The 15,488-nt window shown below is 37.2% G+C and overlaps 1 protein-coding gene across 10 annotated transcripts in view; it reads left to right on the top strand.

The window, feature by feature from the left end:
* Window positions 1–15,488, top strand: part of STYX (serine/threonine/tyrosine interacting protein) — a 204,035-nt gene that overhangs the window by 15,128 nt on the left and 173,419 nt on the right. For 7 of the 10 annotated variants that reach the window (XR_013961449.1, XR_013961451.1, XM_080684625.1 and 4 more), the window contains exons 2-8: window positions 2,825–2,857; window positions 4,961–5,014; window positions 8,133–8,230; window positions 13,287–13,347; window positions 13,688–13,724; window positions 14,207–14,246; window positions 14,354–14,404. Coding sequence is in view for 7 of the 10 variants with exons in the window: in XM_080684625.1 (XP_080540751.1) it covers window positions 2,825–2,857; window positions 4,961–5,014; window positions 8,133–8,230; window positions 13,287–13,347; window positions 13,688–13,724; window positions 14,207–14,246; window positions 14,354–14,404 (374 nt within the window). In the remaining 3 variants the exon portion in view is untranslated. The remainder of the gene's footprint in view (window positions 1–2,824; window positions 2,858–4,960; window positions 5,015–8,132; window positions 8,231–13,286; window positions 13,348–13,687; window positions 13,725–14,206; window positions 14,247–14,353; window positions 14,405–15,488) is intronic. The other 3 variants (XR_013961450.1, XM_080684628.1, XM_080684626.1) reach the window with 1 other exon arrangement.

Raw genomic sequence — 15,488 nt, 5'->3', positions numbered from 1 at the left:
TTTATTTATTGATTTTGAAAGAGAGATGGGGTGGGGGGAGAGAGAGAGAGAGAGAGAGAGAGAGAGAGAGATTTGTTGTTCCACTTACTTATGCATTCTTTGGTTGATTTTTATATGTACCCTGACCAGGACTTGAACTTGCAATCTTGATGCATCGGGATGATGCTCTAACCGAACTACCGGACCAGGGCCAAGTTCTCTCTCTCTCTCTCTTTTTTAAACATTTTTATTGATTTTTAGAGAGAGAGGAAAGGAGAGAGAAAGACAGAAACATGGATGAGAGAGAAACATCAGTTGATCAGCTGCCTCCTGAACACCCCCTACTGGATATCAAGCACGCAACCTGGGCATGCGCCCTGATCAAGAATCGAACTGGCGACCTCTTAGTGCGTGGGACCATGCTCAATCAATTGAGTCACACTAGCTGGGCTTTTTCCCTTTTTTAAACTGTCATTACATAGACAGTTTCTCAGGATTTATAATCTTCTACTACTACTACATTGCTGAGACCAGTTTTTAATATTAAAATATATTTTCTGTTGCTTCTCTGTTTGTTGTTGTTTTTTAAAAAGCCTGCTGTCATTGCAGGAGTATTCTCCCTTTCCATTATAGGTGTATAAAAGTTCTAAATTATGTGCTAAAAATACTTTTCTGACTTGGGGAATCAGGATAAAGGAGATTTCTTGTACAATTTTTTTGCAACTTTTCTGTAATCCTAAAATTATCCTATCTAATAAAAGAGTGATATGCAAATTAACCATCACTCTGCTACACCCACAAGCCACGCCCACAAGCCAATCAGGAGTGAATATGCAAATAAACCCAACCAAGATGGCTACGGCCACAGAGAGCAGGAGGGAGGCTTGGGTTTCCCTGGCAATGGAGGAAGCCAAGCTTTCCGCCTGCCCTTGCCGGCCTAGGCCTCCACTCAAGGCTACAAAGTTTCAATGATAGAAGATACATAAATCCAAACAGAAATGGCGGCAGCCACGGAGCTGGAAAGAGCAGGAGGCTAGGGTTGCCCCCGGTGATGGAGGAAGCCAAGCTTTCCACACACCCTGGCCAGCCCAGGCCTCCGCTTAAGGCTACAAAGTTTCAATTATAGAAGATACATAAATCCCAACAAAAATGGCTACCGCCATGGAGTAAGCGGAAGGCTTGGCTCTGCTCCAGACTACAAAGTTTCAATTGTAGAAGATAAATAAACCCCAGATACCAGGGCCTCCGCTTGGATCGCCAGGGGGTGTGGCCAGCCTGCAAACCACCACAGGCCCCTCGCCCAGTCCACCCCACGCCCCAAGGGAACCCCCACCCTGATCCGGGACACCCTTCAGGGCAAACCAGCTGGCCCCAACCCATGCACCAGGCCTCTATCCTATCTAATAAAGGAGTAATATGCAGATTGACCATCACTCCAACACACAAGATGGCTGCCCTCATTGGTCAAAGATACTGCCCCCATGTGGACACAAGATGGCCACCACAAGATGGCCAGCAAGGAAGGGCAGTTGGGAGGGACCAGGCCTGCAGGGGAGAGCAGTTGGGGGGGACCAGGCCTGCAGGGGAGGGCAGTTAGGGGTGACCACGCCTGCAGGGGAGGGCAGTTAGGGGTGACCACACCTGCAGGGGAGAGCAGTTAGGGGAAAACAGGCTGGCAGGGGAGTAGTTAGGCATCAATTAGGCTGGCAGGGGAGTAGTTAGGGGGTGATCAGGCTGGCGGGCAGAAGCTGTTAGGGGCAATCAGGAAGGCAGGCAGGCAGGCGAGCAGTTGGGAGCCAGCAGTCCTGGATTGTGAGAGGGATGTCCGACTGCCCAGTGGGATTGGGCCTAAAAACGGGCAGTCAGACATCCCTAGAGGGGTCCCAGATTGGAGAGGGCAGGCTGGGCTGAGGGTCACCCCTCCCCCTGCCCGTGCACGAATTTCGTGCACTGGGCCTCTAGTTTTAAAATAAAAGGTTTGTGTGTTTTTTAAAAAAACAACACTTCCAGTTTTAACTTCAGAAACCTAATTACTATTTACAATTCTGAGTTTTAAGCAACCAAGTTAGAAACTTAGAATGCAACCCATTTATAAATTAGGACTTTCTGTACTGTATTTGATTTTTCATGTCAATTTACTGTCATTTCTTTGTTTTTTTTCCTAACTTTTAAAATATTTTGTTTTTGCCATTGGCATTTTGCGTTATTTTCCGACTTCTTTATCTTGGTCTACATTCCAAAGACAGAATGAAATCTATGCTTTCTTGAATGTATATTTCAAATGAATTAAAAAGACAGAATCTGAAGCCCAAGTAAGATATGGGAAAGGCTGTTTGACAAGCATCTGGCAGTTTAGATCAGAGATGGCAAATATTTGTCATATACCATTCTAATTTCATCCATTGCAGATACTGCTTATTGATCACAACACTCTTCTTCCTTAGTCTTTTCCACACTTTGTTTTTAGCTATCTACTGCCAGTTGATTTGAGTTGGCATGAATGTAAAAAAATGTCTATTAATATCTGTAATGTAGAGGATTATTTGGGGGAGAAACTTCTGGAATATCTATTCTTATAATTCATGAACTATTCCATTCATTGTATGAAGTAATATAATCATAATTTTGGAAGGCCAATTATTTAAAGAATACCTTGTTTCTTGTTACTTACATTTTCAGGTGTTTTTGTAGCCAATTGAATCTGCTGAATTATATAGAAATTCTTAAAGTATAATCTTTTCTTAAAATCCACATGCTTGACTGTCACATCTTTAACTTTTAATTGGGTGACATTTTTTGTAATGTTATTTAACTTTTATTCTTTTGTTTTTTCTTTATTTTTAAGGAGTGGACCTACCCTATGAGACGAGAGATGCAGGTATGACAACCTTTTTGTTTACTTAAGCCAACCTATATTACTAAAGGCCCAGTGCATTCCTGCACCAGTGGGGTCTGGCCAGCCCACCTGGATGGGGGTGATTGGGTTGGCAAGGGGCGGGGGGGGGGGGGGAGGCGAGGGGAGACTTGGGAGATTGGCCGGCTGGCCCCACCCCCTGGTTGAACTCCCGGTGGAGGGGACAATTTGCATATTACCCTTTTATTATATAGGATCATTAAATAACCTAATTTCATGAAGGATTTGAATCTTTTGTGGCTCATCTGTTGACTCATAATCTGTAGATTCATCACTAAGTATTTTTAAATATTAACAGATTTAAACTTAATTGTGAATCTTAAAGAGATGGGAAATGAATTGTTGCAGTTCTTATTTTTAAGATTAGAACCATGGACATAGTAATATATGTACATGCTTAACGAGTCACTTTGTTTTTCTGTATCTAAAAAATTTGGTACAGATTTTTATTCTTTTTTTTTTAAAATATATTTTATTGATATTTTACAGAGAGGAAGGGAGAGGGATAGAGAGCTAGAAACATCGATGAGAGAGAAACATCGATCAGCTGCCTCCTGCACACCCCCTACTGGGGATATGCCCACAACCAAGGTACATGCCCTTGACCGGAATCGAACCCGGGACCCTTCAGTCCGCAGGCTGACGCTCTATCCACTGAGCCAAACCGGTTTCGGCAAGATTTTTATTCTTTTTGAAAGCAGTTTGTTCTGTTTGTCTAGTTTAGATACATTCAGGAGAGTTCAGTGTAAATGGAAATCTGTCAAACTATATCATACCTTAGATACTAATACAATGTATTATATTAATGATTTCCAATCAACTTCCATAACTAACTCTTGCAGAAGACTGAGTTGAATTCTCCCAGTATGGAATGACTTAAGCAATAGCTAATTCTCTTAACAGTTCACTTTTCTTTTGCATTTCTCACCATTTGCAGTCACTCTCCTAGACCTAGGATTAAGCAATATCTTTTGTTTCTGGGAATCCTTTTACTTCTAAAAATCTTTTTCTTTTATTTCTTAGTGAAAATCCATTTTTTTAAAAGTATGTGAGTACCTAAGAGGCATTTTACTTGGTGCTGTGGGGAATGCAAAGATGAGTAAAATGTTATTTCTGCTCACAAGAAGCTGTTATAAGAAATCAGAAGATATCCTATAGAACTGAACTACTATGTTAGTATCTTGGGTATGATACAGCCTCACTGAAAGCATTCTAGATTGAATTCACATAGAATAAGTTTTAATGCAACATAAATTGACAGTTTAATTGTTGAAACTGTCAATAAGCAAACATTTGATATTGGTCTTTTTTTTACTTGCTATACTTTATTTCTATTATTAACTATAGATAGCAGTTCTTTTTTTTAAATATATATTTTTATTGATTTCAGAGAGGAAGGGGGAGGGAGAGAGGGAGAGATGGAAACATCAGTGATGAGAGAGAATCATTGATCGGCTGCCTCCTGCATGCCCCACACTGGGGGATCAATCCCACAACCCAGGCATGTGCCCTGACCAAGAATTGAACCGTGACTTCCTGGCTCATAGGTAGATGCTAAAACACTGAGCTATGCTGGCCGGGCTAGATAGCAGTTCTAATCTTGTATTTGGTACTGCTTTTGCCTTGGCTGAATAAGGCTTAATATAATTCCAAAGGGAAGATTTTCTTTATGCCTATTTCTGGATTTTATCAGAGAATATAAGTAAAATTAGAGGTGTTTTATTAATGTAAAAGATAATCGTACAATGTATTAATTCTACCCAAACTGCTATAAAAAGCACTATTGTCAGTAAAACTGGAGGAAGAAAAAAGCACTGTGGAAGTTCAAATATCTGGAATGTATTATTTAGAACCACGTTTGAATTTTGAATATCTTGTTTGATATATTAAGCACATCTTCATTTCTCTTCCCAATCATTTTCTCATTGTAGCTGGGAAATGCTCTCTAGAAAATAAGCTTTTTAGCAAATTATTATAACTATGAAAACACCCAATGTCCATTTTTATGGTACAGATTTTATATAGATTTAAATTGCTGATGGTAAATATCTCTTTTTTTTTTTCTAGGAAATTTTACCTGGATTGTTTTTAGGCCCATATTCTTCCGCTATGAAAAGCAAGGTATGAACTTTAGGTTAGGTTCATCAAGAGACTTTATTAACCCACTTTTTTGGAGTAATTTTTTTTTTTTTTTAGTAGTAAGAGTTTTATTTGAGGGAGAGTTCACAAATAATTGCATGTTAACAGTAATTGTTATGCTGGAGTACCTGCCTCTTTCCAAATTTTACTGGGCCAGTGATTCTCAAGTGTTTAACCACAAATCATAAATGAGTTTTTTATTTTATTTTTCTCATGAAATCCTTGTGTTTGGAAGATGTACCAAATAGTGAACCTTTATTTAATGATTTACTTACCCTCTAAAATATAAAGCCCAAAATAAGGATATTTTAGTTAACCTTTCCTTATCAAGGGTGAGTGTGTGTTTGTTTGTCTGTATGTGCATTCACATACACACACTCATTTTGATTGAAATGACTCAAATCTTATTTTTGTTTTTCCAGACTTTAGAGGTCTGGATGCTCCAAGTTCTAAAGTATTGCACTATATAAAAACTAGAGGCCTGGTGCATGAAATTCGTGCACTGGAGGGGTGGGGGGTCCCCAGCCTGGCCTGTGCCCTCTCACAGTGCGGGAGCTCCGTGATCGATTGCCCCAAAGCGGTAGGCTGGAGCCGCAAGTCCCCCGGCCTCACCACGCAGAGCTGCGGGACCCACCTCCGCACCACACACGCAGCGTCAAGCCCCTGCCCACCCACGCGCACATGCAGCCTCCTGGTGATCGCTCATTATGGCGTGAGGGCACCATGACCACATAGGCTTTTATTAATAGGGTAGAGAAATTTTAGGGAATAAATTCCTTTTCTAGGACTCATTATTTAAGCATATCTTTTATTACATTCAAATACAGTTTTAGTAAAAAGGGCAAATTAAGGCTTTTTGTAACTGTTAAACTATTTCTTTTGTAGAACTTGTCTGTTGTTTATAGGTATGAAAAGATCATAATTTGTTTTATATAATCTATTGAACAGTAAAAAGTACTCTCTTTGCTATTGCATGTGGATTCTATTTTGATAGTCAGGCTTGTTTTTACTATTAATAACCTAATATGCCTTCAAATTGTTTTTATTGTCCACAATTATATATGTTGTCTTCTAGTTCCTCACATTAATGGATATAAAATCTTCTTCAGATTATCGTAGATCAAATGTGAACAAAGAAATGAATGTTGAATTCATTTTGTAGGTTGGATAAATGTGAATATGCAACATTAATTATTAATCCTACCAAATGCTTACCTCCCTTCTTATTCAGGTTATACTTAGACATACAAGATAATTGAACTCTAATCTCTGTTAGACATAGGAAAATTTGCTGCAAAAATTAAAACTTGAAAACCTTGTTTTCTTAATTAGCTCAGGCTGCTATAATAAAATACTTGGTGCCTATAATAAAAGACTGGGTGTTTTCAACAACAGACATTTATTTCTCACAGTTCTGGAGGATGGGAAGTCTGAGATCAGGGTGCCAACAAGATTAGGTTTTGGTGAGTTCCCTCTTCCTGGCTTGCCAAAGGCTGCCTTTTAGGTGTATCTTCACATGACAGAGAGGAAACTAATGTCTCTTCCTCTTATAAGAGCACTAATTCCATCATAGAGGCTCTACCCTCATGACCTCATCTAAGCCAACAACCTTGAAAGGTGTCTATCTGATTACTTTCCAGAGACATACCTCCTAATACCATCACCTTGGAAGTTAGGGCTTCAATGTGAATTTTAGGAGGATACATTCAGTCCATAGCAAATATAAATTATCCTTTGTCTTCTCTCATGAATTATTAGTATTGCTGTTCTGGAGTATTTAATGTAGAAAGTGGGAATTAAATATATAGGATTATAGGGTTAAAATATCATAGAAAACTCAAAATTATTCTGATTCCTCAGGCCTACATGAACTGTTCATTTGTTAAACATTATTATAGAACCACTATTATATTTGAGGCACTGTTACACATACTTAATATGAATCATTGAACAAAGTCCTTGTTCTCATAGAATTTATATTTTAGCTATTAAAATAACATCATCTATAAATTCACAGAAAACTATAATGGCTTGCAAGTAAAAATTTGATATTTTCTAGAGTTGTATTAAATTGCTCTATAATTCAAGTCAAAAAAGCACCACAGAATATAAGAAGATAACATTTGGAGTTGCCTATTTTTACCTTTAGTAGAACTTTAAAATCCTGAAAGGTTTCATTAGATTCTATGAATTGTATAAATTAATTCTGGCTTCTAGTACAAAAAATATACTGGGAGAGGCCAGGTATAATCTAGAGATTTGGACGCTGGTACTACTATTATTAATTAAGTCTGTGATGTCATACAACTGTTTATGTCTTAGTTCCCTCTAAAGAAAAACAGATTATAGTCAATACATGTAACTACTATTTAATAAACACTTGACATGTGCTGAAGCCACTATGCCAAACACTGCATGTATTACCTTACCTACTTCTTACAACCACTCAGTGACTAGGTAGTGTTTTTCCCATTTTCACATGAGAAAACTGAACTGCAGAGCTGGGGTATAAAGCTTAGGCTCTTATGACTCCAAAGTCCATGCTTTTAGCCACTGTATAGTATTGTTTTCCAAATAAATTATCTTTAAGCTCCCATCGAGCTCTAAAATTATAGTTGTAAAATAGTCCTATTAGTCTTTTGAGGACATTTAATGTATTAATCTTGAATCATTGAACTCTCTTGCTGATCACTTCAGTTATATTATTGTTTCCATTGATTCTAGAGAGAGTGGAAGCGAGGGAGGATGGGGTGAGAGAGAGAGAGAAACAGAAAGAAACATTGATGTGAAAGAGTCATATCGATTAGTTGCCTTCAACACATGACCCTACTGGGGGTGGGGAACCTGCAACCAAAGTACATGCCCTTGACAGGGAATCAAACCTGCAACCCTTTGGTCCACAGACTGATGCTCTACCAGTGAAAAACTGGCCACAGCAGTTATATTATTTTAAAATTAGCTTTAATCACCTTTATTTAAAGTTCAGATGTGTCTGTATTAATTCTAATGTTGAATTGTGTATTTTCAAACATCTGTGTTACAGTAAGATGATGTTTTTCTTTTAAACTGTTTCTCTCCCCTGCCTCTTCTTTTTTTATAGCTACCTATACTACAGAAACATGGAGTAACCCATATCATATGCATAAGACAAAATATTGAAGCAAACTTTATTAAACCAAACTTTCAACAATTATTTAGGTAAGATTATTGCTCTTATTTATTAAAATGTTCCGTGTAGCAAACATGTAATCTAGTTTTTAATTCAAGTTGATTTTATTATATCAGCTTTTCTTCTGTACATAGAGATGGGTTGTACAACACATCATTTTAAAAATAGATGTCCTTTAAAATATTTCAGCCCTGGCCAGTTTTGTTCAGTGGATAGAGCGTCAGCCTGCGGACTGAAGGGTCCCAGGTTCAATTCCGGTCAAGGGCATGTACCTTGGTTGTGGGCACATACCCAGTGCGGGGTGTGCAGGAGGCAGCTGATCAGTTTCTCGCTCATCGATGTTTCTGACTCTATCCCTCTCCCTTCCTCTCTGTAAAAAATCAATAAAATATATATTTTTTAAAATAAAATATTTTAAATAAGTAATTCATGTGCATAACGCAGAATTCTAAAGGTTTGAAATAATGTATACGAAAAGTAGGTTTCCCTATTCCTATCCCCTAAAGACTGAATTCCCTTCCTAAAGGCATCCAATTGTTACTTCTTTTTGAGTATCTTTCCAAAGTAATGTTACATATATAAGCAAATTCCTAAGGTAAACTATTTTTACTCTGGCTTTTTAAAGATTGTATATTTTTTGGAGGTTACTTCATTTCATTACTTAGAGCTGCGTTATTTTTTTTAAAAATATATTTGTATTGATTTCAGAGGAAGGGAGAGGGAGAGAGAGAAACAATATCAATGATGAGAGACTATCATTGATCGGCCGCCTCCTGCATGCCCCCTACTGGGGATCAAGCCCGCAACCCTGGCATGTGCCCTCGACCGGAATCAAACCTGGGACCCTTCAGTCTGCAGGCCGACACTATCCACTAAGCCAAACCGGTTAGGGCTGCCTCTCTTATTTATCTTACAGTGAGTGCTGTGGAACATCTAATAATCTATAATTTCTTTATTTTAACTTTATTTTTAAAATTAAGAGTATACTACAGGTGGTACAAAAATGGTATATAATGAAAGTCTCTTTTCTCCTCTAAATCCAGATACCTAACTTCTCTCCTGGGAGGCAGCTACTATTAAAACTCTTCCTTGAATATCATTCTAGAGATATTCTGTGTCTATATAAAAGCATATATATGTTAAAAATACTTTAATGCTCTGCTTTATTGCTTATAAAAATGAAAGCAACCTAAATGTCCATTAGTATAAGACATTGTAAAATATATTGTGTGAACATACAATAGAATATTATAACCATGAAAAAGAATGAAATTTTTCTGTTATTTTGCTACGTGAAATAAGCCAGCCAGAGAAAGACAGATATCATATGATCTCACTTATATGTAGGATTTAATGAACAAAATAAACTGACAAACAAAATAGGACCATAGATATGGAAGCATGGAACAAAATGACAGATTTCAAAGGGAAGTGGGGAAGGAGAACAGGAAGAGATGAACGAAAGAACTGATATGCATATATGCATAACCCTCAGACACAGACAATAGTGAAGTGAAGGCCTAGGTTCGGGTTGGTGCAGGGTGGAGGGGAGCAAAGGGGGACATCTGTAATACTCTCAATAAAAATAAATTTTAAAATATTTATGTGTATATTGATATGGAATAATCTCTAAGATTTATTAAAAGAAAAATCAGCCTGGTGGCATTGCTCAGTGGTTGAGCGTCAATCTATGAACCAAGAGGTCACAGTTCGATTCCCAGTCAGGGCACATTCCTGGGTTGCAGGCTTGATACCCAGTGTGGTGCATTCACGAGACAGCTGATCTATGATTTTCATCATTGATGTTTCTCTCTCTCTCTCTCCCTCTTCTCTCTGAAATCAATAAAAAATAAAAATTAAAAAATAAAAACCAAGGTGCAGAACCATGTATACTCTCAGTGTGTTTAAAAATGTGTATAAAGCATTAGGCATATAATGGGTGTCCCAAAAAATGTATGTGCACTTCGAATGATTATAAAGTCAGTGTTTATTATTTTATTTTCAGAGAAGGAGAGAGAGAGATAGAAACATCAACAATGAGAAAAAAAAATCAATGATCAGCTGCCTCCTGCATGCCCCACACTGGGGATCGAGCTCACAACCCAGGCATATTTCCTCACTGGGACTCAAACCCGTGATTTCCTGGTTCATAGGTCAACGCTCAACCACCGAGCCATGCTGGCCCAGCATAAAGTCAGTGTTTATTAACATATAGTTCATTTTCAAAATTTAAAAGAGTTAACAGAAATTAGTAATTCTTTTGTCAATGTCTGTTTTCAAACTGGACTGTTCTGGTCCAGGCATTGCTGATAATACAAAGCAGTGGAATCACAAACATCAAGAATCAGAATTTCATTTGGAATTTGTGTGCCTTCAATTTGTCAGCTGTTGGTTTTGTAACATAAATTTTATCCTTTCTGTATCCCCATAAAAACAGTCTAGTGGCACTTTAGGATAAATTTTCTTCGTTCAAAAGTCTGGCTTTACCTATTATTTTAAATCAGGTAAACCTGAAGAGGAGTGAAAATTAAGTGAATTATCAGCTGTTAAAGTGTGTATACATTTTTTGGGACACCCTATATATTTTTGTATCTATAGAAAATTTCTGGACTAAGACTAGAAACTTGACAGTGATTGCTTTTCAGAAGGGAAATTCAGGGTCTAGAATGGTAAAGGGACCTATTTTTCATTGCAAGTATTTTTTATACTGACAGACTTTGACTATGTGTACACATTTCTCAGTGAATAAAAACTAGTTTTTAAAAATGGATGTCTGTATTTTAAAAATAAAATAGATTGAATTATTTCTAATTGTAAAAAAAACACTTGTCCTTTAAAGATACTTTGGAAAAACTGAAATGCTACCAAGAAAAATATTTGAAAAGTCATTCATAATTCCACAACCCAGATGATACACTTTAGTTAACATTTTGTTATATTTCCTTCTGAATATAAGTATATACACATAGGCTTATGTATATTAGAGAAAATGAATGTTATCATTTTACATATGTTTTTAGTACCCAGAGCAGGTTCTTTATACTAATGGAAGAACCCTTTCTCCTTAGACTGGGTATTGGCTTATAGATTGACTAGTGGCCCAGTGCACGGACTCGTGCACTGGTGGGGGTCACTTGGCATGGCTTGGGGCTCTCCCACATCCCCTGATGGGTCTGGGATTGCAAGAGGGCACAGGCCAGGCCAAGGGACCCCACCAGTGCATGATCGGGGCCAGGGAGGGACCACGGGATGGCTCTAGGGCATGTCTGGTCCGTCTCACCCAGTCCTGATTGACCAGACCCCAGCCACAAGCTAACCCGCCGGTCTGAGCATCTGCCCCCTGGTGGTCAGTGCACATCATAGTGACTAGTCGAACGGTTGAATGAACGGTTGGACACTAGCTTTTATTATATAGGATAGTTCTAGTAGTAGTTTTTAAAATATATATATGTTGCCGGAACCGGTTTGGCTCAGTGGATAGAGCGTCGGCCTGTGGACTGAGGGGTCCCGGGTTCGATTCCGGTCAAGGGCATGTGCCTTGGTTGCGGGCACATCCCCAGTGGGAGGTGTGCAGGAGGCAGCTGATCGATGTTTCTCTCTCATCGATGTTTCTGGCTCTCTATCCCTCTCCCTTCCTCTCTGTAAAAATATCAATAAAATATATTTTAAAAATAAAATAAAATAAAATATATATATGTTAATATATTTTTATTAATTTCAGAGAGGAAGGGAGAGGGAGATAGAAACATCAGTGATGAGAATCATTGATCAGCTGCCTCTCGCACACCCCCTACTGGAGATCGAGCCACAACCTGGGCATGTGCACTTGACTGGAATTGAACCTGGGACCCTTCAGTCCACAGGCCGACACTATCCACTGAGCCGAAATAGCTAGGGCCACTAGTAGTTTTTGACATTCAAAATGGCATGTAGTAAAATATTTTAGTTTAACTCTGAATTAACATTTTTCCCCCTGAAGCAATGTTTTATACAACAGGTCTACCCAGTCATTCTAAGATACTGTTGTTGTCAGAATCCTTATGGTTTTTACATTGGATTATCCTTGGATCCTGAGCTTCAACTTCTCTCTGATATGCCCTGAATTTATTTATGTTTTACCATCAAAGAACTAATTTTTAAAACAATACTGACTAAAAATTAATTTCATAACTTATTTATAGTTGTTTTAGTAAACAGGTTATGTTGGATAAATTAGAAATGGAAGTTTTTCACAAAATTAAAAAAAAACCTAGCATATTAATAATGTCTTATTTTAAATGTTTTCCAAAGCATAAAATTCCAGGACAGGTGGTCTCTTGACTTTTTGCGCTACTGAAGGTTAGTTCAAACAGTGAATTTTTTACTCTTGGCTCCATCAGGCTGCCTTCTATTTTGATTAGCTCCTTCTCTTTCAGACTTTAGGCTTCTTCTGAAGTGCTCTCTGTAGGGTTTTAAGGAGGAGTGAATTACAGGACCATTCAGAGAATAATCATAGTCCTAAAGAAGTAGAAATAGAAGAATAACAATAATCAATGTAGGCACTTTTTGTCTTTATTTTCTAGGTCCACTCTGATCTGGAGGAAGGTCTCTTCTTGTGATTTTTCTATTTTAACCAGATAGATTTTTTAGTATTAATATACCAGAGAAATGTTCACATGTGTTATTTAAGGCTTTAAATGTTATGTATGCTGCCCGACTGGTGTTTCTCAGTGGCTGAGCATCGACCTATGAACCAGGAGGTCACAGTTCGATTCCCAGTCAGGGCACATGCCCAGGTTGGGGGCTCGATCCACAGTGGGAGGCTTGCAGGAGGCAACTGATCAATGATTCTCTCTCATCATTGATGCTTCTATCTCTCCCTCTCCCTTCTTCTCTGAAATCAATAAAAAAAAAAAACACATATAAAAAATAATGTTATGTATGCTTTAGGCAATATACAGTCTATGGCCCAGTTCTTGGGAATATGATACTTTGAAAGTTGTTATGCATTCTTTTTATGGTTGTCTAGAAATTTTCAAAGTATTTTTAATACATAAAGAGAGTTTTGTCTGTAAGTGTGCTTATCACAAAATATTCTATTTTCAGATATTTAGTCTTGGATATTGCAGATAATCCAGTTGAAAATATAATACGTTTTTTCCCCATGGTAGGTATCAATATTTTAATATTATTTAAAATGTATTCATAGTTTGACCTCTTAATTATGGTTCTGAACTTTTTCTGTGTTATGACTGAATTTGTGGTGTTATATATTTTTAAAATTTGAGAAATCACATTTTGAAATTATTAAAATTAAATTTTAGCTCCTATATAATTTTTTAAACTTCAAATAGTATTTGTAGCATTTTGAAAATTCTTGAATTAATGTAATTATTATTCATATAAATTAGCAGGAAATTGTTTTCAATATATTTTGTTTCACTGTATGTATTTTATGTTTATGTTAATCTACATGTTTTATTATAACACATTGTCTTTGCCTTCAGACTAAAGAATTTATTGATGGGAGCTTACAAACTGGAGGTAAGTAATATTTACTTAGCTAATGTTTATATTTAGATTATTTAGTTAATTTAGTTAGTATTCATTTTATTTATTTATTTATTTATTTATCCTCACCTGAGGATATTTTTTCATTGATTTTTAGAAAGAGTGGAAGAGAGAGGGAAAGACAGAAATATCAATGTGAGAGAAATCCTGTCTGTTGTGTATACTAAATATACAACATCTTTTAGTTGCCTCCTGTATGAGCCTTGACTAGGGCCCAGGCCCGGGAGGAGCCTGCAACCTAGATATATGCCCTTGACCAGAATCAAACCCAGGACCCTTTGGTCCACAGACCTGCCATCTATCCACTGAGCCAAACAAGCTAGGGCAGTTAGTATTCATTTTGAATTCAGGATATGGAAGTTGTAATTATATATAATGGACTGTTCTCAAGGTTGTGTTTTCTTGACTTCTTGTTTTGTATTTTTCTATCAGAATAACTATTTCTTGTTTTTCAGGGAAAGTTCTTGTCCATGGAAATGCAGGGATCTCCAGGAGGTATGAAGTTAAAGATAATTTTTTTTTCTCTCTAACATTTAATTAATGAGTTGTGTTTTCTGTTTTTTGTTTTTGTTTTTTTTCTAAATTTTTTCCCCCCTTTTCAGTGCTGCCTTTGTTATTGCATACATTATGGAAACATTTGGAATGAAGTACAGGTAAGAAAGTACTCTGAAACCGAGCCACAATTTAAATTATTATTAAAATGGAGCTTAATGGAGAAATTGGGAGTTTAAAGTTAATCTTTTGATTTTGTTATCTAGTCATGTTTGATTAGGCAGGCTCTTGTACCAGATGCTTTGTCTCTTAACCTTTGTAGCTTGTCTGTCTTGTCTACCTTATCTACTTAGACTAAATTTTTTGTTTTGTTTTATGGAGCAAGTGCTATTATTTTAAGAAGCCAAGGTAGTTATAGTTAGAATCATCCATGGAAGACTATTTACTGCTAAGGAATTGGTTAGTATAAGTTTTAAAACGCCTACATGCAGATGTTATTGCTTTCCTTCTTTAAAAGGCTAATTTATTATGTTTTCCTTTAACAGTAGTTGGATGAAAAATTACCTAAGAATTGTTTTAGCTTCTATTCATAATTCAGTGTAGTCTTTCTTGTCCAAAATAAACTTTTCCAAGCATATGCAAAGATAAAAAAGAGAGAGGAAGGATCATGAGCTTCTTGGCCCAAAAAAGAAGATAAACCTGGCCATTGTGCAGTGTTTCCTTTGTTAGTGTGTCTAGTTGCACAAGTTAGACATCTTCTACTCATTGACACCACCACCTCTTTTATTCCCCATCTCCTAAACTGATCCATTAACCAGTCCTATCTGTTCTATATCCTAAAATATACATTGAGTATCAATATATCTTTCCCTCATCATTTAATCCCCCTAATCCAAGCTCATTTGTGTCTTCCTGGACTCTTCTAGTAGGAGCCTTCTTAGTGGTCTCCTGTATTCTTTTCTCCAGTCTGTTTTGTTCTTCACACTATACTTGGAATGATCTTTTCCAAAGATAAATCTGATCTGAACATATAATCACCTTACCCCAAAAAGTGTTCAAAGGTTTCTAATTCTTAATAACTTAACTTAGCAAATGAAACTTGCATGACATGGACCCATCAACCTCTCCATCATCTTTTTTTCAGTATTTTTTTTATTGATTTCAGAGAGGAGAGGGAGAGATAGAAACATCAATGATGAGAGAGAATCATTGGTCGGCTGCCTCCTGCACGCCCCAAACTGGGGA

The sequence above is a fragment of the Plecotus auritus genome (genome assembly GCF_963455305.1).
Source record: "Plecotus auritus genome assembly, chromosome: 1".
Classification (NCBI taxonomy): domain Eukaryota; kingdom Metazoa; phylum Chordata; class Mammalia; order Chiroptera; family Vespertilionidae; genus Plecotus; species Plecotus auritus.
This window is presented reverse-complemented; position numbering and strand designations above follow the sequence as displayed.